This window comes from Pinus tabuliformis, chromosome 8 (assembly GCF_031772625.1).
Source record: "Pinus tabuliformis cultivar Carrire ecotype Pingquan chromosome 8, CPIR1, whole genome shotgun sequence".
In the NCBI taxonomy this organism is placed as follows: Eukaryota; Viridiplantae; Streptophyta; class Pinopsida; order Pinales; family Pinaceae; genus Pinus; species Pinus tabuliformis.
This window is the reverse complement of record NC_142294.1, coordinates 1,904,215,160-1,904,240,055: the sequence shown is the minus strand read 5'-3', so window position 1 is coordinate 1,904,240,055 and position 24,896 is coordinate 1,904,215,160. Positions and strand designations below refer to the sequence as shown.

The following is a 24,896-nucleotide window of genomic DNA, read 5'->3' as shown; positions in this document are numbered from 1 at the left end:
AAACCTAGCTACTAGAGCAAAGATTTAACCATAGTCAATACTTAGTTGTTGAGCAAATCCTTTAGCAACTGACCTTGCCTTATATTTCTCCACCTTGCCTTTCTCATCCATTTTTTTCTTGTACACCCAATTAACATCAATGCTGGTTTTATCTATTGGGAGATCAACAAGATTCCATCTCTCATTCCTTTCAATAGCTTCAATATATTCATTCATAGCTTGTACCCAAAACTCTTCTTTCACTACCTCTTCAAAGTAAGTAGGCTGATAAGATAATAAGAAATAATGAGCTTATCGATCCATGTCATCGCATTAGTCATATATTTCCCTTCTCATATTTTGTTGATTTCTTGCTAAAGTTTTTGACTCACAATTGGAAGGACTATTTCTCTAGTTTCTCATTGAATTTGTTGACTCTGTGTTGGAAGAACTGTCTTCTTGTCTTTGCTCTTGTAACCTCTAAAATCTTGGTGCAGGGGATTTCTATATTTAACTTTCCACCTATTCATCTATTAGTAGAGATGGATTTCTACTATACATTCCTTCATTATCTTGATCACTCCACGACTTTTACATGTCTTCCCACCACAAACTTCTTGGTGATTGGATTAGTCTGTACGCTTTTGAAGATTCATTGTACCCAATGAAAATGCATTTTCCACTTCTTTTGTCAAGTTTCCTTAGCTCTTCTCGAACATGTCAAACTTCTTAGTAATTGGATTAGTCTATAGGATTTTGACTATTCATTGTACCCAATGAAAATGCATTTTCCACTTCTTTTTATCAAGTTTCCTTAGCTTTTCTATGACATGTGCATAGGAAATACAACCAAACAATATGAAATGAGAAGCACTTGGTTTTGTGCCACTCCATACTTCTTGAGACACTTTACCTTTCACACTATTTGTTAGAGATATATTCAATTTATATAGATTGAATAAGCAATAACCTAAACCCAAAAATCATTGGATAGATTTCTAGCTTTAAGCATACTCATTTCCTACATGACCTAATTCTTTTGTTTAGCCACTCCATTCTATTATGGTGTATATTTGGTGGTGAATTAGGCTGTTACCAATGCCAAGTCACCCAGTTTGACTTTCTTTATTTGCGTTTGAAGTTCACAAAAAGGAATGATATGAAATTACCAGGATACAAGGGGAAGGATACGAAATTACCACAATCTTGGCTCAATCATTCAATTTACACCAAATAGAGGATACAAAATTACCAGGATACGAAATTACCAAGATATGATTGTCGCTGCAAAAGTAGTTGTGTTTTCTAATAGAAGGTATTCCACTTCCTCCCTTAACATTTGGCCAATCAGGGTAGTTATACGGGTTATGTTGCTCCTGTATTTGGAATTGGAACTACATATCTTGCAACTCTTGCAACAAATTGAGCCTGTAGGATCATCTTATGATCGTCTGTCTATCGCGTCAACTAGAGTAGTGTAGTAGTTTTCGTGTTTGCCAAACATTTTCAGTGGGATCATCTTAGGATCGTCTGTCTACTGCATCAACTATACCAGTGTAGTAGTTTTCGTGTTTGCTAAGCATTTTCAGATATGTTGTCAAAGATGTGAAATGACAAGTGATGATAAAGCTCGTGATGACAAAGCCCATATGCCATCAAGATGGAAGGTTATCAAGCTCACATGTTATAAGCATGGAAAGAATGGAAAATCGATAATGGAAAATGGATGGAGTTAAAAATTTATGGCTAAACATTTTTGGCAGTAATGAGAAAAAAACAAGTTAGGAATGTTTTAGTTCTAGTAATTTTAGACACTAAACTAATATGGGTTGGTGCCTTGGTAAGAGGCCAAATAAAACCTCAAAGCATAGACTTTCATTAAATAACTTTGGTTAAAATCATTATAATAATTTTTAAAAGTTATATAATTTTTAAATTTTGATTTAAAATTTCCAAAATAATTTTGATACCATGCACATTAATACAGAGTTGAAAATAGATTAATATAATCCCTAACACATTAATACACTTATTACTGTGATGCCTAACCCAAAAGGCATGGACTAATAAAGTAAATCTTAACCCAAATCAAAAATATATAATAATAATTATATTTATATTTTCGAATTAAATTTAAATAAGTTTAAAGTACCCTCTTGATAGAGTGATTGTTCATTGCATCAATGTCGAATTCTTTCAAAATTGTAAAATACAGGGTTACTTGGGAGTGGGAGCGAAAGCAGGGAACGGGAGCGAAAACGGGAGTGGGAGTGACATTTTTAGAAGCTCCCAGTTTGGGAGTGAATCCTGGAGCGAATTTTTAAAAATATATATATATTTTTATACTTTTTATATTTTGATACATATATGTCAACAAAAACATGTAGAATGATGAATAAGATATAAAAAACATAAAAAAACATAGATTGGTCATTGAACCATATCACATCAATCATCTAGAAGTTATAATCTTCATCAACCACGTCCACAAGTTAGTAACATACATATTACAACTGCAACATATTGAGTCTTGTGAATCATGATTCATCAAATTCAATCTTAAAGTTTCAACTTCAAGCTTTCAAAATTGAAAATTCAATATATAACATTTATCATCATTGATCACCAAAGTTGTACTTGTAAGCTAAGTTTAACTATTACAAGAAATAATATCTAAGTTTTTAACTGTTAACATGAAATGAAATGTTATAAAATGAATTATGAAATTAAATGAAACAACTTTAGTCTTTCACTAAGCATCTTATTCATAATTCACAATCATTACCAATGAGTTATAATTGCCAACTTTAAACTTCAAACTTTCATTGTCACAATCATATATTGTTTACAAAAAATATCATTATGACATGAAAGAGTCAAGAGTCAAGAGTCAAGGGCTCAAGACTCAACAGTTATGAAAACTATTAGAAACTAGAAAAGACAAGTAAAGTGTAAATCTATTATCTACTATTGCATGTGGCCCTTGCCACGAAAGTCTACTGTATGAGCAGGTCGTGGTGGTCTTCTAGGAGTCTCCCGCACAGACCGACGACCAGAACTAGAAGGCACATGCCCTCCATGTGAGGGTGTAGATGGAGGTGGCGACAACAAAGGAACAAGACTCGGAACTCGAGCACTGCTACTAGATGGTGGAGGTGGCATGGCTGCTGCAGCTGCTTCATCTTCATCCCTTATAAGTTCCTCTTTCAGTTCCTCAAGATGTATAGTGCCATCCTCCAAATTGTCATCCTCTGGGTGGTTGTCCCAAATTTTATATGTTGGATCCTCATAAGCCCGATCACAGTAATGACTCAACAACCTCAAGTTGTAGTGCACATAAACCAAGCTTTCTGCCTGGTTTTAACTGTGTCTGTTTCTTTTCACATTATGTATGAAGCTGTAGGTGTTCCAACACCTCTCTGCAGAAGAAGTATTTACAACCTGTGATAGAACTTTTTTTGCCAATTTTGGCAAAATTCCCTGGCCGCCATATGAATCCCACCATGTGAGAGCATCAAATCTGTCTCTGTCTTCTATTGCATGGAAGGTACCAAACAAACCAGTGCCACTGAAGTATCTGCCTATTTCAAGGCGCACACTAGCACATTCCTCCTTGTCAGGTGTCAACTTTTCTAATGCATCCAAATATCCTCTAGATACCTCTTCATCTAAATGGAGTATGGTCCTAACCCCACCCCCTAGTGCAAGTTGGCCCAACCAAGATGTAGAGTAGTATTTTGGCGTAAGGATATACGCCAAGCAATGTAGTGGAAGATTAAGTTTATTCCACCATACACACACACAACCGTGAATCAGTTTGTACAAGTCGGGATCATTGTTATGAACAATATCTTTTATTTGCCCCAACATGGTATCCATATGCTCATACACCTCACCAATCACTGGTTTATCTATATCTGCAAATTGAATCATGTGATAAATGGGCTTGGTGAAATCCAATACTTGCCTCACACTTGCCCAAAACATACCATCAAGAGCGGCCTCCTCCACCAGTTCAAAACCTCGCTTGTCAGTTTGTAGCCCTTTCCTTTAATACCTACCAGTGTGGACTTGATACCATGCTAGCCAATGACTCTCTTACCTTCAGAAGGCGCCTGAAGGTGAGGTAATAGCTACCAAATCTAGTCCTCGCAATCTTCAACAACTCCAATCTTGAGTGACTGCGGAAAAGGCCATGGGTATTGCTATGATTTGTAATAAATTTTATCATTTGTTTTCCTTTCTTGTACAAATCACCAATCCATTTGTATTGTTCATTTTTGTTCTTAACAACATCATGCATCAAAAGGTTCAATGTGTGAACCAAACACCCATACCAAAATATGTTGGGGTATTTATCCTCAATAATTGCTCCCACCGACTTACAATTAGGAGCATTATCAGTGATCACTTGGATGACATTGTATGGCCCAATATGGTCAATTGTTTCAAGTAATGCTTCCGCAATGTTGATGTCGGTCTTGAACTTCTCTGAGTAATCATATGCATTTAGAAAGATGGCACTACTAACAGAGATAACAAGAACACTTATCAATGGCTTGCCTTTTACATTTGTCCATCCATCAAATACAATGGACACCCCATGGTCAGTCAAAGAATTTGTCATTCTATTCAAAGAATGTGATATTTTTGCTTTGTCATGATCAAGTCCAACAGTTCTTTCCTTGTCATACCCAGGGCTCTTGTATCCTTTAGGGGCATAATTTATGGTAGAAACCATTTCGTGCCAATAAGGTGAGCGAAGAACATTGAATGGTATTCCACATGCATAGAGAAACCTGTAAACTTTTGAATCCACATCATTCCTACACCCCTCATCAAGAAAATCTGATATGGTTCTACACCTTAATGCTGGTGACCCTATGCCTCCATATCCACTGCCTTGGGAGGATGCTGAAGGAGTTATTTGTGCTTGTGATTGTGAGCTTGGTTCAAAGAAACCCATTGATCTTTTAGATTTGTATTGGGCTTCCTCCTCTTCCCTTATGTATTTGGCTCTATCTGCTGCACAAGTTTTGATTCCTATTTGTTTATCTCCATCCCATGGCCTTTTCCCGTAGAGGCGTTTTCCGGCATGCGTGTATGAACTTGTATAATTATTGTTGCAATGGGGGCAATGAAATTTAGTGGTTCCACCCCCTTTCCCTGCTTTAGCCCTGTTAACATATTTCCACAATGGGGTTTGGTCTTGTTTAGTTTTTTTAGTTGTCGAATCATGTTCACCCTCCTCTAGCTCCCCCTCACCAGGGTTTTCATCAAATCCACTTTGTCCCCCTTTTTCATCCCCCTCTTCATTTTGAACCCTCCTTTTCCTACTCTCTAGCACCATAATAACCAGAAAAAGAACCAAGAAGAAGAAAATGCCAAGAAATATAACCAGGTCCATGATGTTTGAAATTTGTAGTTTTGAATCTGTAAAATTTAATAAATGGAATGGGAATGGGAATGAGAAAAATGTATTTATTAATTTTATTTATTTAGATTCTAGAAATTAGGAGTAAATAATAAATTACTAGGTTACTAACCTACCTCAAATCCAAGACTCCTTGCTCCTCGGTGCTCGCTCCTCACTCCTCGCTCCTTGCTCCTTGGCTCTCCTTGGCTCACTCAAGTCACAATGACTTAAAAAAAGCCCTCCATGCCTTTATATAACAAAAAATTTCTTAATTTTTTTTTTCTTTTACCGCACAGATTTTTTTTCCGCCTGATTCACTCCTGGCGGCAGCGTGCGTCACTCCGGGAGCGAAAAATAAAGCCCGGGAGCGATCGGGATCGCTCCCGGGCTTTATTTTTCGCTCCCAGAGCGACAGGAGTGACGTTCTCGAAGTCGCTCCCTGTTTTGGTAGGGAGCGCAATTTCTTTTCCCGGGAGCGATTTCGAGAGCGCGCTCCCAAGCCGCTCCGGCCTGGAGCGCGGATTGGGAGAGGGTTCAGGGGAGGGGGTGCTCCCCCGCAACACTGGTAAAATATTACCGACCCTAGTGCTTTAGTATTTAGTAGCTGTGTTTCCTGGTATAGCCGTGAATAGAGGTATGTTTGGTAAATGTTGTGTTTGGATTTTTAAAACAGGTATGTATCTCCTCGGTCAACCTGCTCAACCTTTCGCACCTAAGTTTGAAAACAAAAAAAATTACATAGCTGATATACATGTTGTGGAAGTGTCGAATAGTATGTTCTGTTAATCCTGCCCCTTGAGGAATGGGATGTCGGATAATGACGCTAAATTCAAAAAAAGTATTATTTTAGATACAAGTTAACTGTTAAATATAAAGTTAGCTCTCTTTTACAATTAAACATGGTAAACCATACTTCTATTCATTCTTTTCCAGTATGAAAAAAGCCTGATATATATATTATATGAGAAGGAACTCTACATGTATCATCTTTTCAGATGCTGGTATTTTCAAGGAAAGATAACTAAGAACAGCTCACAAGATATCAGCTACTAATTGTGACTTTGGAAAAAAAACGAGAGCCATAAACACATTTGAGCAGCATACACTACATATAAGCATGATACTGTTCTGAGTTGATGTGACAGAGAGGAGCATATACAATGGCAAGATACTGTAAGGAATTACATCATACGTCATTTGTTGTTGTAATGATAAAACAACCATCATATAAATTAGTATTAGTCCCTTCCCTGGAGAAAATATGAGCACTTGTATGACCTGTAGCATTGTATGCACCAGTGGTTGGAAATAATAATCCCAACCACCGCAATAAACAGCTTGACAGCAGCCATACCTGTCAAACGTAGTTTTGCAGGTTGTGTCTTTGCTTGAAGATAGAAGGACCGAACGTGAAACATTCAGAAACTCAGCGAAGGCATTTAAAGAAGTTATGTACTTTGGTAAACAGATATGGGCAAGCATTCATTCAACAACATTTGACCACACTTCAGAAACACGTGCGCGATTCTGATCACACTCAACAACAACATCATATTTTTTTTTTTCTAAGTAAAGACTATTCTATTAAATAAAAAGGTAAAAAATATTTACAGAGAGGTATGGACCTCTGAGGGGGCTACAGCCAGCCCTCTATCAAAAAGTCTGCTGCATACAGCTCTGATATGTCTGATTACAATCCATAAGACCCAGTTTTCAAAATATATTAACCCCAAAATAGATCTATCCTGCGTTTCCCGCCATCCTACAGTTCTGAGGCTATTACAAAAAACTAGAAAAGCAGACTTATAAACTGGAAGATAATAGTGCGCCATAGTGAAAATTCTGGAAGAAAACCACTGTGAACAAGTTCAAAACAAAACCTTCATTCTGAGACTTCGTGCTGAGACGGAAAGCTTATGCCTGAGGTGGCATATCATTATCTGCATCCATGTCGCGGTCTGGAGAACTGACCCATTCGACCCCCATGTTATCCTCGTTATCCCTTTCTGTTCGATCCGGAGGAGACACCATGTGCAATATGTTGCCTGAGGAAGACGCTGGAGCGCAGGGAATGATATCTTCATTAGCAGAGATAGAATGATGGGGCGAATCCTCGCGTTGTTCTTCAGTCTGAAGCGGGTCTGGGGCATTGAGAATGTCACCGGCTTCACTTCCTTGAGAGTTACTGGGATTGTGAGAGAGAGGACTGTCCCTGATGTGTTCATCTGAGCTTGAGGAATCCTCTTCTTCCTCAGAAAAAATAACAGTGAGCAGGGCAGAAATGGAGGGCTTGTGTAATTTGCTTTTGAATTTGAACCGACAGGAGTGAAGGGAACTGTGCAGAGAAGGGCCAGAGTGTTCAGAAGAAGGGGATGACGGAGAGATGGAGGCGAGCGGGACGATACGACGGGGAATAGGTTCTCCTCTGCCCCTATTACCCCCACGACCTCCATAATTGCTGCCTCTTCGGGGAATTCCGCGTTTTCGGGGAGCCATTGCAAGGGGGCGAACCAGACTTTGGGTGCAAAAGGGAAACAGACACCAATTATACCAGTACCCGGAGTAGTGGATGCCCAGGAAAGACTTCACCCAACTATGACTCTGAACTTCTAAATCTTTCCTGAATCCTTCAAATCTTGGCCCAAATTGAAAATATTCAACTGTCCCGAGAGCAGAGACTTGAGCTATTCCAAAAAGAAACCAAAATACCAGATAGTTACCATACCAGATGCAAAGCCTATGAGTCGTGATCCAAGTAATTGAGCTGGCTAGGAGTTTGCGCCTATGGAACCAGGGAGGTTTCCAAGTGCGCCACTCTGCCTCTGGAGCACGCGAAACTATTCGCTCAGGAGCGTATTTGCCTGAGTGCTGCCAAAGGAATGTCGGCTCCCTGAGAAATGCTTTACTGAACCTGCTAACCATCTTGATAAACAAATCCCGCCTGCCGTGAGCCGAGTGAGGCATTAAGGGAATTAAATGTTCTGCCATGCATTCAATCATCGAAGACGCAAGGACGCCAGCTGCCCTCCTCGCTCGCTTGAGCATTAACACTAATCCTACCACCCGCATCCGGGTAACAACAACATCATATTACACTCAACAACAACATCATATTAATTTCGCTATGTCATGAATTAAATGTAAAATTGTATGTTGAGTTATATATGAATGTAAAAGTCGTTTTGTAATAGGTTAGAGAGTAAGAGGTAAGAAAAAGAGGGCAAGTCTCTGTGGAGAAAATGGTGGAGCAAATTTTGTTGGGCGCGTGAAAACAACAATTATTCTTACTGTGTGTTATTCCGCGTAAGTTTAAATCACTGTAAAACTTTTACTTTTACTTGGTGAATGCGCTGCAGTGTCATGTAAATGTATTTTCATGTTTAAAAAATGAATACTAAATTTTAGTGTGTCGCTCCAAACCTATCTTGTTATTTTTGCTATGAGTATTCATCAAGTTTCTGGAATGGTTCCGGGATGTGCGAAATCCAAGTACGCAAAATCAGCTTCGCGGTGCGTGAAATCAGCGCCACAGTGCGCGAACCTAGCTTCGCGAAAGCTCCCCGAAAATTAAATTTACCAAATATTTTTAACACCTGTGCAGGAGAAAAAAAATTCATATACAAAAAACACTTTTGGTCCACATAGTTTCGAAGCATGATTTGACCTGTAATGACACCATCTAGCGAGTAAGATTTCCTCGTAGAAGACACTGATTTTCATTAATATCAAATGCTCATTTTTGTCAATCTTTTCCCATTGCTGTCATCGATCTCTCTTTCACGCCAGGCGTTCACCGTATTCAATCGGGGACAACACATCTCTGTCAGCAGGATTATCATATTCAAGCATAAATTTATTTTAAGTTTGATGTTTAATTTATGTTTTATATATATACACTATTAAATTTAATTATTTTAGTTAATAATTTTAAATTTAATTATTTTAGTTACTAATTTTAAATTTAGATATTTAAGTAAAGTTTAAATATGGTATGAAAATATTTTTTATATTTTTAAATTTAGGTTTCTAAAATATTGAGATGAGTTAGACTATAAAGTAAATTTAATTTAAGAAATAGAAATTAAAATAAGAAATTAAATTTAACCAAAATTAAAAGAAAATAATAATGATTATATTTTTATTTTCTAATTAATTTTAAATAAGTGTAAAATGTGTTTTTTTATTTATAAAGTGATGATTACATTGCATCAACAAATTGTAAAATCCTGTGGTTTATATTGAAATTGAATTTGAGGAATTTTGATTTTTTAATAATTAAATATGCAAAATTTAATATCAAGAATCTATTCTTGGGCTATGTAACAGATGAAATGAAAAGTATTCAAAAGATTTTGAATTTCAAATCAAAGAATGTCTGATTTAATTTAAATATTATTTAATTCACCGAGTGTTAAGGTGGTTGAAATTGAATCTGTCAGGTTTTTTGGTTTAGCATCCAACTCTGTTGGTTGAATTTTATGTTTTGGAAGTATATTAGAAAAATCAAAGTATGTGAAATGTACGAGTAAAATATAAGTTTAAATTTTAATAGTTAACATATTAATATTTGATATTAGATTTATATATTAAGTTGAAGCTTATTGCTTATATGAAATATTTATTAATGCTATAATATTTAGTACCTATATTTTCCAGATTAAAACTGTAAACCTAATAGAATCGTGAATAGCGGTTTGTGCCATAAATGTTAAGTTTGAAAATTTTAAGATGTCTCTCTCCTAAATCCACCTGCACAGCCTATCGCGCATAAGTTTCAAAAGCAAAATGTTTACATAGCTGTGGAATTGTTCAATAGTATGTTTTATTAATCATGCCCATGTAGGAGTGGGATGTGGGATAATGACGCTAAATTCAAAAAAAAATACTACATATACAAGTAAACTGCCTATTGAACAGGGATCACTGGTAAACGCTGGTTTTTTCAATCACTCGTAGGCTTTTAGGTAAATGTTGATTTTATTTAAATCACTCTAAGTATGGAACAAATTTTTTAGATAAATCTCTAGTATAAAGTTTTGTACTTAGTCCTAGTAAGTTGTCATGCAACTCAAATAGCAGAATGTAATTTTTGCAAGGATAGTAAGACAATATCAGAAAGTGAAAAAAATGAACACAGTGGTGCTAATATGTATATAATAGATTGGACAAATAAGAGTCTAGATAAAAGCAAACTGAAATATGTCGTATCCTTTTATATAGTATTCTTTTTATCTTTTTTTATTTTATTTATATTAATGAAGGGTCTTTTTGTTTTATATATATTAATGAAAGGATAGCTTTTTTTCTTCGGAAAAAAAATAAAAATAAACTGCCTATTATAAAGTTAAAATTCGCTCTCTTAAACTGCCTATTATAAAGTTAAAATTCGCTCTCTTTTAACCTTAATCATGGTAAACGCTTACTTCTATTCATTAATGACAAATGCTCATTTTTGTCAATCTTTCCTCATTGCTATCATCGATCTCTCTTGCAGGCTAAGCGTTCCCCATTTTGATCCGGGACACCACATCTCCTTCTGCAGAACGTCATACTTCCAATGGAGCAACAGCCAGCTGCATACCACGTTTTCATAAATCACAGGGGACCCGACGTGAAGAAACGCCTTGCTAGCCTCATCTACAATCGCCTCACAAAGTGTCACGGGCTTCGTGTCTTCCTCGATAAAAATGAGATTCGCATGGGAGATACTATCTCAGATGCAATCCACGCCGCCATTCAGAGTGCCTCTGTTCATGTTACCATTTTTTCTGAACGCTATGCTGAATCGAGATGGTGTCTGGAGGAGCTACATTGGATTTTAAGATCATATCATGAGCAAAACAGGAAGGTTATTCCAGTGTTCTGTGATGTTGAGCCTGCAGACCTTCGTCACATTGAGAGCGGATGTTATAACAATGCCTTTCATAAACACCAAAGCAAAGGAAGAGTCTCCCTGGAAGAGATCGAAAAATGGAAGAAGGCCCTCAGCGAGGCCGCGGATATTTCTGGCATATTGTTTAAACTGAACGAAAGGTGAATATTACCTTTTTTTCATTTTTTACAGAATCTAACTGATATAAAAAATTCCTATCTACTTTAATCAATTCTAGCCATAATGAGTCGATATATCTGTTCTGTTTGCTTTTTTCAGTGACCATGGGGAGATTTTGGAGAAAATTGTTGACGACGTTGTGAAAGAGGTATTTAAATGGGGATCATTATATGTCGCCAAATACCCAGTCGGCCTCGACCATGCGGCGGAGGATCCCCCGATCAATAAAATTCTGAAACAAGGGGATCTTAGCGACACGATGGTTGTGGGTATTGTGGGAATGAGCGGAGTAGGAAAAACAACTCTCGCTAAATATTTATACAACTTGAGACGTCTGAGTTTTAATGGCAGGTCATGTTTTCTTTCTAATGTCAGAAAGAATGAGTTGCCTAAATTGCAAAAGAAGCTCCTTCGTGATCTGCTCTGCTATAATCAGGATTTCGAGCAGATTGACAGTATCGACGAAGGAAAGCGTCTTTCCATGAAAATGAGGGCTGACTTTGTTGACAAATTTCGTGAAAATTTCTGGCAAAAGCATTGTGGTTCGAAAAGTTTTTATTTTCTTAACATCATGTTGTCCAAAGTAAAATTTAATAACCACATATTTTTGGTTGAAAATTGTTTTCAAAAGCATTTATTTTAATTCAAAACTTGAAAAAAATCTTTGTTTCCCAATTTTAAAACCCTACGCTAAAACCCTAATTCTAAAATCCAACACTATACTCACTAAATATAGGTTAGTTAATATAATAATTATTATAATTAATATTACATAATAACAATACTAAAATTTAATTATTATTATTATAGATTAATTAATATTATTAAATTTTTATTAATGTGGTTGATATATGCTTATTGGTTTATATCAACCACATTTATGAATGTCGTTGTGTATGTGGAAATTAATTATTATTATATTTATTAGGCATTGTCTGATAAAATAGACTTTTTTACTGGAATCTCAACAATTTCAAGAAAGAATGTCTTTTGAATGCATAAATAGATTTAACAACCACGCACTCAAATTATACAGATTAGAAAACTTAAACTTAAGCTTTTAAAAAAGACGTTTCATCTATAAATTAGATTACCCCTATTTTTATAGATTGCAATTAATTTTATAATTGTAATATAATAATATTAAAACTTAATTATTATGATGATGATGACGATTAAAGTCCACTAAAACCAATACGGTCTATTACACCTTAAGAAGAAGAATATAATTGTAATTCTTTAGAATCTTATTTCTATGCTAAAAAAGAAGGGAATGAAGCACCCAAGATTACTATAGTTGGGTTGACTTAACAAGTCAAGAAGATTGGAAGTGTGATAGATGTTAGGCAAGTGTCACAGATGTTAGGGAAATGAGAGCATATGTGAGTAGGGGTTGGGCTGTCTAAAAGAAAGTACGTTTCATCCTCCCCCCTCTTAGTATCACAAAGTTGACAAATTTTATCGTCTGAGGGAGTCTTGGGAATATATGCATCCGGTTTCACTTCAAAGCTCATGAGAATTAGTTATAATATTAACGATATTCACCTTTTTCTTCAAGCTAGTAAAAACAGAAAGATAATTCTAGCTCTCAAGAGTGGGGTTTATCACCTCCTTATAATATCTTATCTTCCTTTTACTCTCCATCTCCTTGTCATCCCATAGCGTATCTTTAAATTTGGAGGTGATAGTATCTTTGACACTATCCTTGCTTCCCAAGATGATCTCCTCATTTATCCCCCAATGGTTGAGCCAAGACTAGGCATCCTTATGCCACCCACGCTTCAGGCAAAGGTGGGGGTTTTGACTAAAGTAATAATTTTAGGAAGCCACTTGGATTCCATGTTTTAAAGCTTCTTCTTATACATTAGATACTTAAACATATCCCTGCTTTCAATAGGGAGAGGCCAGCTTCGATCAGGAGGATAGGATAGGGGGTATTTCCCTTGATCTTGATATTGTAGGTTATGAATTGCTTTTGAATAATCTTAATCTTTCTCCATGAATCTCTAGATATACTGCAACCCAGGTCTTCACAATCTTATAGGACAACAAGGGTGACAAGGGTCTTAAAGATGAACCTTTTTTACTCCAAATACAAAGATTGACAACCTTACAATTGTTTTCAAGCTCATAATAAGCTTTCTAGCCTCCAATAATCCTTTTCTCAATATTGTAATTCCAGTTGAGCTGATAAGGAATGTCAATACCCAAATATTTATAAGAAGAGACTTGTTCCAAGCAATTGTTATCATAGATGAAATTTCCATGGGTGATCTTTTTAGATTTAATTATCATGATTTTAGTTTTGTCGTAAAGAAAATTAAGAACAAATAAAAATTATAAAATGAAATTATGAGAGACAGGAGCCATGCAAGAAAAGGCCATAGTTAACTGTCACTTTAGTCTTCTTCTGCATTCGACATTTCTCACATAGATAATTTTTATTGCCACAATGGTGGCAAGATGGAGGTCAAAACATTTGCTCTCCATATGACCTTTTCTCTTACAATGGTTATACACTTAACATGATTCTGGTTATTTTCTAGAAAATATGTACTTACAAAATGAACTGCTTTTGAGAAATCTGGAACATAAAAAGTGTTCTTTGTTGTATCCCAAGCCATGTTGATCTTTGTTGAAAGAAATTTATTCTCAATGTCTGATCACCTTCTTGGAAAGATCATCTTGTTATTGTTCTTCACACTTGCTGTTGCTACTGACATTCATTAAGTCATTTGTATCACACCAAGCATCAATCATCTCTATTAACAATTCATTTGTATCACATGTTGCATCAAACTTTTAAATTAAATCTTTAATATTACTAGTTGCATAATTTAGTAGCACAAATTGTTGGATGAGATCATCTGTATCACAACTTTCATCATGTTGAATGAGGTCATCTGTTTCACAACTTACATTTGTTATTTGAATGAGGCATTTTGTATCACACACTGCATCTATCTTTTTTGTACATCGTGCATCAAGTAAATCTTGTTTTTCACTTAATTTAATATGGAGTGCATTAATGAGTTGTTCTTTCATATCTAGCTCAGTTTCAAAATCTTTTGTTGCTTCTAATCTGTTGGTCATATGATTCATTAAATTTTGATTTTGCTTTAACTTCCACTCAAACACTTTAATTGTGTTGTGTAATTCATGATTGCACTCTTGCAATACTCATCTTGCAATACTCATCACACCATATGATTGTATCGCACTCATTAACATTAATTTAATTACTTCAGGACTTTGATATGTGCTCTTCCAATATTGTGAACTATGAATGACTAATCGCAAACTAATTTGACTTTCTCAATTGAACAGGATTTAAGAGAAGCAATGAAATATGACTCGAAAGACATAAACAACGAACCCCAATGTTAGATACTATGCCACCAAAAGCCTCCTTTAATTTGTCCATCTTGGATAACGACAACGATAAGCACCTCCGGGAATGTTTTGATTGGGGCCTTGAATGTTCAAACTCCATCGTCCAGATGTTATTGTTGTAGCTTGTTCCATTGGAATTTTCTGAATTCATGTAGCGTTCATTGGATGCTTCTATCCTGGAATTTTCTTAATATATGCAGCGTTCATTGGATGCTTCTGTCCTGCTCTCAAGAGGATTATCTGCACATGTTTTAGACCTTCAATTATGCACCTTATGCCACACATAATGGCCACAATATTTGTTGTTTTCCTTGCACCAAAAGCTGCAGACACCCTCAATTCTTCCTCTACGCATTCTCCATGTGAACTTTGGAATAAGATGCCAACGTGGAGCATGGACTATGTGGGTTAAGAACTAGCTCCGCGACAGAGGTATATCGAAGGAGATCTAGATGGGCAGTGATCAGTGGTCTTCATTCTATAGAGACAATTGCTGGGCAGCGAGCAATTGTCTCTGTAGAATGAAGATCAATCCAACACACCCATAAACAAGATTCTTCAAATGATCTTATGCTTCATAGACCAGAGAATTCACTGCGTCCTCCCACTCATGAGGCTCCAAAACTTTAAATCATCAAATTTCATTTCCAGAATCCACCTGGTTCCAAATATATTATAATTGTCTCATAAGGAGTGACTGAATACAAATATGGTGCTTGACTTTGTTGGTCCATGCGTAGGGTGACAATGTAGCTAGTTTATGTTGATACAGGTGCTTTCCAACTCTACAAATCATTGTTTTTAGCACACAACTGCATTCACAACATCCTTTAATTCAATGGCATTTGCAGTGTCCTTCAAAATATGTTCTACTTCAACCCAGATTCTGCTTACATAACCTAACTGTTGCTTCAATCATTGTAGCCCAACGTAGAGGCCAAAACATGGCTTGGCATGAATTTTAATGCAGACCTCCAACGAAATTGCTACGTAATTCTGGAGGGCCCACTCACACAAAAGTTTCACATTCACTCCAAAAAATTTCTAAATGTCAAGGGGACAAGGATTAGAACTCCAGAGAGAGAATTGTCTCATGTTCCTCATCGTCAAATTACGATCTTGCTTCTCGATCTCTACTAAATCTTTGTGGCCATATTGTGAATTCCATGATACATCTGGTCTTCAATTCCAAGTGATTCACAGGCATAAAACATCTTCATACACATTTTTTATGACTCAGCTCCTCGCACACAAATTTCAATGCACGATGGTATGGCTACGCGTGATTCTCTCACACGTGGTCTTTCTCCTTTGTGACTCTTTTTCAACTAGAATGGTGGTGCACCTTTCTGCAATTAGCGATGGATGGCCCGATGTAATTAAAAAAAAAAATGTGTCAACTACTTTCTTTTTTAAGGCAACACACTTAGTTCCATAACAAACTCCTCGACTAACAACAAACACATCACACGGCTAGCCTAAACAGTCTCAAGCATACTCTGTATTTTGCGCGGCCAACACTACTCTTCATATATAGTAGGGTCTTAGAGAAATACTCTTTGTTTAGTGACAAGATAGTGACACTCCTCTCTAATAACGCTTGGATAGACTTTTTGATTTTTTTTAAAATTCAGTGATCAACAGTGGCCATAAGGTCTTACATTTCAAAAGATAAATGATAATATGCAGGTATACTTTGGTCGCTCCTCTAACCATACATTCTAGCTGCTACATTTTCCGACACTGATCCACGACTTTACCTCTAGAAGTTAACAAAAATCGAACAACCACATAAAAATGAAAGCTTTGTGCAATCAATACCTGCTGCTCAAAAGGAAATTGTCTGTAAATAATATTCCGCATTCGAATGACGCTTCAACAACACCCTTCTTAATATTTCACGGCCCAAGGCAGATGGGTCACCAAATGTTCAACACTCCAACAGTGCTCCATCAAATCTTTCAATCGAACCGCGCTCTCCAATTGCTTCAAACATTTCACAAAAATGGAAAGCAAACCCAGCTCCTCCTGATGCTTTGATACCAAATAAAGGATATTAAAAACCAATGAAAAACTAAATCATGAGAAAGAGACACCAGAGACATGACGAAAATGTATTGTAAGCCTTAATGTATATTATCTCTTACACTCTATATAAAATAATGAGAATGATACAATATTAATACATCAAGAGTATGTCTCAAGACAGGGTCTCTCTTGGACACTCAATCACTTTGGTTGAGTAAATATCTCAACCATACACTAATTTAGGAGCCTAACTAGTTGGAAAGAATCTCTCAACCAACTAGTCAACTCTGATACCATGATCTAAGTGGATATTGGTGGCCTCCCGCCTATTCCACTTAGACCCCCACCATTGTTTCTTTCAGTTTTTCAATTTCTTGATTTGTACCACAATTTACTATTTTTAGCAGTTTTTCAGGTCTTAAACTTCCGGAGCCGTTTTGAGGCCCTAAACGATGTTTTTGGGAAAAATGAGACCAACATTGGAGATGATATGCCAAAGTTACGACCCTGGGAAGTTGATGTATCAATTTACCGAAACGAGGCCCATAGTTTGGCGCTTCATCTCCTAGGGTTAGGTTTTTGGATATTTAAGGTTTTTCTAATTGTTTCTCAATAATAAATAGGCCTTTGAGCCTCATTTTAACACAGTTCAAAGGCATGTAGCCACCACATATCTTCTCAGAGATAAGCTACCATCACCCGAGGTAGTATTATTTCCATTTTGTTTGTAAGCATATTTCAGTGTTTGATATTCATGAAATGAAGTGTTGGTTTTACTGCATCTTTGTATTTTTGGTTATATCTTTAATTTGTTGTGTTCATGTTTAAATCAAGATTAAAGGATTTGACAATTGTTAAGATCATTATTTGTTTCCACATTACTAATTAGAGATTTGCATGAAGTGGGATGTAGCAATTGAAGTTCAAAAGCCAAATTAAATTTTCTACCTTAAGGGTTTAAAAATTTAACATGAAGGGAACGAGAATCCATTAAGAGAGAATCATCATCCCACTAGATGACATTCATGACAAGATTTTGTGAGAAACTCTTAAACTAACCAAGACCACAAGTATCTTCAGGATGGCAGGAACTTGCCATAACTATCAACGTGGTTTGAAGTGTCCTATTTGCCTGACTTGACCTAAAATTCTAAAAATATTGAAAGTTAAATCGATATAACACGGTCAACTACTTGTCTGGACTAGATCTAACATTCAAATCATAAGATTCATATAGTTAATTAAGGTTCATCAAATAGATCTTCAAGATTACAACAAAAATAATTAACAACAAGCATGCCATCTTCTTGATAAAAAAGGAGATATACCTGAGAGAAAATATTTGATAGCCATGTCAGACTCCGTTTGAAACTTTCACAAATTTGAATGTTCCCGTGGGAACAAAGATTCATCCATGAAACTTAAACAATCATCACCATACGATTCAGAAAAGAGGAAATGATCAGGATCATGGTTGTTCAAAGATTTGATTTGATTAACAGGTGTAGGATCGACAAGAGGATTATCAAGGTTCAAAGTTGATTGATTCATAGAGACATAAATCATCATCAAGAGAAAGATGTGAAATAAAAAATATTTATTCTTCCACAAATTGATCTTCCAATTTACTTATCGGTTTAGGATCAAAGCACAAAACATCAAAAGGAGGGGGACAAGGAACAAAAGGAATATCTGATTCTTCTTTAGGATGCCGAAGTTCCTCTTGAATGAGAGTGTATGATGAATTTGATTCAAAATATCTTCTTGAAATCTTGACTAAGAAATGAAACTTCTCATCTAGAAATTTCCAGTCCACATCCTCATCTGAGAATTCATAACAAAGATGAAGGAACCAATCAACAAGATGTTCAAGAGATTCATTCGATTCCATCCTAAGCTAATCAATTTCATTAAAAACATCTTGATATTCATAGTTGTCAAAAACTCAACGAAGCTCATTAACCAAATGCTTAAAATATGAGATCATAGTAGTGGGTAGAGAATAACACCATTGCTTGGAACAACCATATAAGGTAAGGGTAAACAAATTCATGAGGATTTATTCAGAATAAACTCCACTTAAAAAACAAAGTTGAACAAACTCAATTACATAATTAAGGATGGTATTTGTACCCTTTCCATCGAATTTCAAATGTGACAAGTTATGTAAAAATTCCAATAGGATTGAAAGATATAAAGCTTCAGAAAAGCATCTTGGGATTATGATTTTGGATGAAGCCATTAAATGTAATAGGCTCAAATAGACTTCACAAGCTCAACTTGTCATGTGGCCCTCCTTCTAGTGCCAAAATGTTGATAATACTCGATTTTTCCAACATGTAAGGGGATCTCCTTGAAGTTAAGTCCCAATTAGAGATCACACTGTTTGGTGTAGGAGTCCCATCTGGTTGTATGGTCCGACCACCATTACATAGGATTTAAGATACACCTTGGTTACAATATATACATAAGATATTGCAAACACCTCTTTGTGGAAACAAGTATGTAAGCTTTGTGTGACACCAAACAAAAGATGTACAGGGAAATTCCATGGCTGATAAAGGAAAATGAGCCTTCGGTTAGGGAAGTAATAGTACTATCCTAAGGGAGACCCAAGAGTGGAGAGAAAAGCTTATTGATTACCTAGAAATTAGTTCACATGATAAACAACAATCATGAAAACATAACAACACCCATGATAAACTTAGTATGTAACTAAGCCAACATATATCGTAAACATAACAAGAATAGTCCTATTACATCCATGATACATGCACGAAGAAGTGTTATCTCATAGAGCTTCTGATTATGAATGAAATATTGCAACTACACTGTTACATCAATGAAACAATAGAATCAATAGTGGAACATGAAGCCACTACTTGCTTCTCCAAAGAATGATCTATCTCTGATGCACTACAAGAGAAGCCAAGGCAAGACTCCAATAATATAATCCCCTTTACTTGCGTTATGAGAAGCCATTTATAATATATGGAAATGAACTTTGAGCTTCTTCATGACTCTTCAACTCCTATGACCTATGGGCTTCCTTACCACTTTTCATATTTTATACATAATATCTTACAATTCCACATGTGACTTTTCGCATTCCATATGTGTCTCTTGCACTTCCTTACATACAACTTATTACAAAGGAAAAAATTACATAAAAAGGGTGGCTATATAGGACAAAACTACTAAAAGGGACAAAAAATGTCATCAAATTGACAAGTTATTTGATTCAACATGAAGCTCATTGGTAAGGTATGTGTGCCATGCTCTGAACTCCATGGAGATGACTTTGACCCTTATCGGCAAGTCCGCTGCAAACCACATCTTTACTTCCAGTTCCTATGTGAATATGTTATTGGAGCTTGATTGTACACCATTCCACAACCATGACAACTTCATGTGAGATTTTGCTGACGCTATGACATATTTTAGAATAATGTCTTTAGTGATATCCAAGTCTTCTTTTTTCTGTTTCTTTCTTGATCTATTCAATGTATTACCTGATTTCATAAAAGGTGTTTTTCACTACTTACAGAAGTACCATTTCATCATATAATTATGTCATGGTATCCTCCATTGGCCCCAATTCCTCTTGTATAGGTGACTACAATGCTGCTATGTCAAAACTTTGGAAGATAAGCATTGATTCTCAGCTGCGAGATGTTTCGCCTATTTCTTCATTGAATCTAACAGTTTTCTTAGTCACACATTCTCATTCAATAGATGTTCTAAATGTCTTGCACTGTAGTAGAAAAAGAAACATTTGTCGCCATGATTACTCTGTGATTCCTCTTGGTATTAGCAGTAATCACGTTTTCTGTAGACACTAAGACTGGATCCTGAGGATCATTTGGGAAGTATCTCCTTTGCTGCATGATCCTCTTCTTAAGCTGATCAAATGTGACAATGCACACATCTATGATTTTGTCTTTAGGTGGAGGTGTGATTGCCATTTCATCGAATGGGAGATTACCACCTATAAGAGGAGGTTCCATTGATGAGCTAGATTCATCATCAATAGAATGGATGGTATCATATTCCTCTATCTCCTGAGTCATTTGTTCTTCTTCTAGCCTCTACACTGCTTCCTCCTCTTGGGACTACCTTTATTGTTCTTCTTCAACTTTCCTTCTTTTCTCTTCCTCTTCATGTTTCTTCCGAAGCAAATCTTCTTGCCTCCTCTTGTCCTCTTCTTCTTGTTTCATCTTTGCCTCTAATTTTCTCCCCTCCCGTTTGACTTGACTATCTTCCTGATTCAATGGATCAACTTTCCATTTTATTTTACTTTCACCTGTAGAATCATGCTTGATCCTTTTCCTCGGAGTTGTACTCTTTCCTTGAGTTGTTATTTGAAGTTCCTCCTATTCTTAGACATTATGAGCTGGTGAAGTTTGGGGAGAACTGGCCTCAATTGTTGAATGTGTCTTCCTGAGTGCATTTTACCAATTCTTTATCTTCTCATCCTTTGTTGTAGACATTGATGAATATGTCAAAGCAAAGCCAATCCTTTCACAATGATTCTTGCACACTCTCCTAGGATCATTACCATGAAAATACTTAACTGCAAAGTGCAAGCAGTCCAACACCTGTATTTCTACCCCCGTTTCCTTATGGTTCTTCAACTCATACAATCCAATCCTAAATGAGAAACTGGGCCATGGGGATTTATTCCTTCTGTGAAGGACTCCTAACAACCCTTTGTTCAATTGATAAGCCACTTCTTGTAGGACCACCTTATTGGTTACATATCGCGACATGAGGTGCAAAGAAATCTAACATCCAAAGAATTAGATGTATGTAGCTTCAAGCGTGACAAACCAATCCACAGTATCATGTAATGAATCCTTCACAAGGTTGGCCATGCAAGGAGGATTGATCCCATGTATCATATGGAATATGACCCGAAGAAATTCTCTGCTAACCTGTTACATGCCCCTCTGAAACTCAAGTTAGACAACACCCTAGGTTGAAAGTACACTGGAAACCTGTCCTACACGGTCGAGTTCCAATACATTCCTTGGAATGCATATTATGCACAAATTCCATCTAATAAAAATGTAGACATGTAGAACTCTAGTGCTTGGTTTGACCTTAAATATGATTTTCCTTCCCAACGTGACACTGCAACTCAAAAGAGAGAATATCTACCCAATTGAAGACTTTTCCATGTGTAACCACCATGTTGAGCATATATATCCAATTCTCTTCAAACACTTCAACTTTATTTCTCCCATGCAGTATACAACACATAGCATTAAGATATTGATATATATCCCTGAGTATCATGGTCGGGTAAACTGCAGATGGGTAGTGACGGAACTCATTGGGCTCTCGACACCAAGAATTAATGATGTCGATTGTGTCAAGGTTATCCCATCTTGTGTAAAAGATATTATTGGCATATTATATGGGCCTTTGAATCTTGTAGTAGGTCTACATATCTTCTCCATAATAGGTGGCAAGTTGACTACTACTTTCGCTACGAAGCACTAGATACGAATCATCCATGTGTGTAAGAATCCATTCAATCACTTCTGCACAAGGGATGACTGGGAACCTACATGAGATCTTGTGCATCTTGGACAATTTGATATTAATGTATCCTTCCAAGTCTTTCCAAGTTTTCAGTGAACTGTTTTTTGCATGAATGTGTCTTTAATGTCTTTCCATCTGACTTTTGTAGACTTATCTATAAAGCACTGTGTATCTGCATAGATGGGAATGGTAGGCTTTGTAACTCCAACTTCTTCCTCAATGCTTTCTTTTGAATCTTCTTTGGAGGCCACTCGACATGCAGTGGGAGGCATTGTTCCAACAGATGATGAAAGAGTAACAATACTTGAAACTCGAACACCTGTTTGTGGAAGCACACTCATGGCAACAATGATTAGATTTACAAAATATTCTTCTATTATGAGAAATATCTTAGAAAATCATATTCAAAGAGCCATATAGTGTAACTGAAATCATATATCTATCCACGATGTGACATATCTACTAGTTCAGGCATGAAATATGCATAAAAGTAAGGAGGGCACACTTTCAAAGCATGAAGGGATGTTCAAAGGTCATTCGAGGCTTTGAAGTGTGCTCATGCACTTAAGAAAGAGGGATATACCATCAAGGGCTCAAGGGAAAACTCTGAAGAGATGAAGGGTTGAATATTCGGGCCTTCAGGTCTTCACGGTGTGTTCATGTACTCAAGGAGACAAAGAGGGCACATGGGCACACTCTGAAGAGATGAAGGAGTGGATATTTAGGTCTTTATGCCTTTGAGGTGCGCTCATGTACTCATGAGGACAAGGAGGGATAGAGGCAAGGAGGATAAGCACAATCATGGTCTTCATTACGTTTGCTATGGAAAAAAGGGCATATGCAAAGACATGCAGAATCCCATGGGAGAAGATCAAAAGCAAATAAGATCAGTAAGAAGACAAAGATAAAGCATCAGATCTGGAAAAGGTTAAGCCACATGACCTCCAGATAGATTTCTTTGAAGATTTCAATGACAATGTGGAGAAGTATCCTGTGGGTTTCCTCATGAAGTTTTCCTTGGAAAAAAAGGAAAAAAAGTGTGTATATATATATATATATATATATATATATATATATATATATATATATATTGAGAGAGAGAGAGAGAGAGAGAGAGAGAGAGAGAGAGACCCTATACAGGGACAATAACAATGTAGCTGACAACCTTTCAAAAGAGGCATTGGGGATGGGGCGGGGTATTTGGACCATTTCCATTTCTCAACATGGCATACAAATGATTTCTTTCATGAACCTTAGCAAAAAAATTCTCTATAGACTTCTCCAATGATGTATTTTTGTTTTATAAAGCCACAAACAGTCTTTGTTTGTTGGTATAGTTCACAAGTTTTGTGATAAGCACACAACTTTCAGAGCCTACTTTAAAAGCTCTAATATATGTCAATTTAACTTTTTTTTAAATTAGTTCATTGATATGTAAGGCATGTATGAAAAGCTATCATGAGACAAATGTGAGATATCTGACCAAAAGTTTGGGAGGTTACGGGTTCAAATTTCGTGATCCCCTAGCAGTTAAGTTCTTTAATTGGGGCCACTGCATTAACCAATTTACCATCCATGGATCATGGTAAAGTACTTGAAAGGCTTTCCACGAGGTGTGTGTGTGTATATATATATATATATATATATATATATATATAGATAGATAGATAGATAGATAGATAGATAGATAGATAGATATATATATATATATATATATAGATATATATATATATATATAGAGAGAGAGAGAGAGAGAGAGAGAGAGAGAATTCTCTACAGACTTCTCCAATGATGTATTTTTGTTTTATAAAGCCATGAACAATCTTTGTTTGTTGATACAGTTCATAGGTTTTGTGATAAGCACACAACTTTCAGAGCCTGCTTTAAAAGCTCTAATATATGTCCATTTAACTTTTTTTTTAAATTAGTTCATTGATATGTAAGGCATGTATGAAACGCTGTCATGAGACACATGTGAGATATCTGACCAAAAGTTTGGGAGGTTACGGGTTCAACTTTCGTGATCCCCTAGCAGTTAAGATCTCTAAATGGGGCCACTGCATTAACCAATTTACCATCCATGGATCATGGAAAAGTACTTGAAAGGCTTTCCACGAGGTGTGTATATATATGTGTATATAAATAAATAAATAAATATATATATATATATATATATATATATATATATATATATATATATATAGAGAGAGAGAGAGAGAGAGAGAGAGAGAGAGAGAGAGACCCAACTGTCTCACAATACAGGGATAATAACAATGTAGCTGATGACCTTTCAAAAGAAGCATTGGGGATGGGGTGGGGTATTTGGACCATTTCCATTTCTCAGCATGGCATACAAATGATTTATTTCATGAACCTTAGCTACAAAATTCTCTACAGACTTCTCCAATGATGTATTTTTGTTTTATAAAGCCATGAACATTCTTTGTTTGTTGATATATTTCACATGTTTTGTGATAAGCA

At 36.2% G+C, this 24,896-nt stretch overlaps 1 protein-coding gene across 1 annotated transcript in view; it reads left to right on the top strand.

The window, feature by feature from the left end:
- Positions 1-24,896, top strand: part of LOC149244040 (disease resistance protein L6-like) — a 45,335-nt gene that overhangs the window by 4,276 nt on the left and 16,163 nt on the right. Inside the window, exons 4-5 of the mRNA XM_089371386.1 lie at positions 10,890-11,428; positions 11,547-12,030. Of these exons, the coding sequence (XP_089227512.1) occupies positions 10,953-11,428; positions 11,547-12,030 (960 nt within the window). The 5' untranslated portion in view covers positions 10,890-10,952. The remainder of the gene's footprint in view (positions 1-10,889; positions 11,429-11,546; positions 12,031-24,896) is intronic.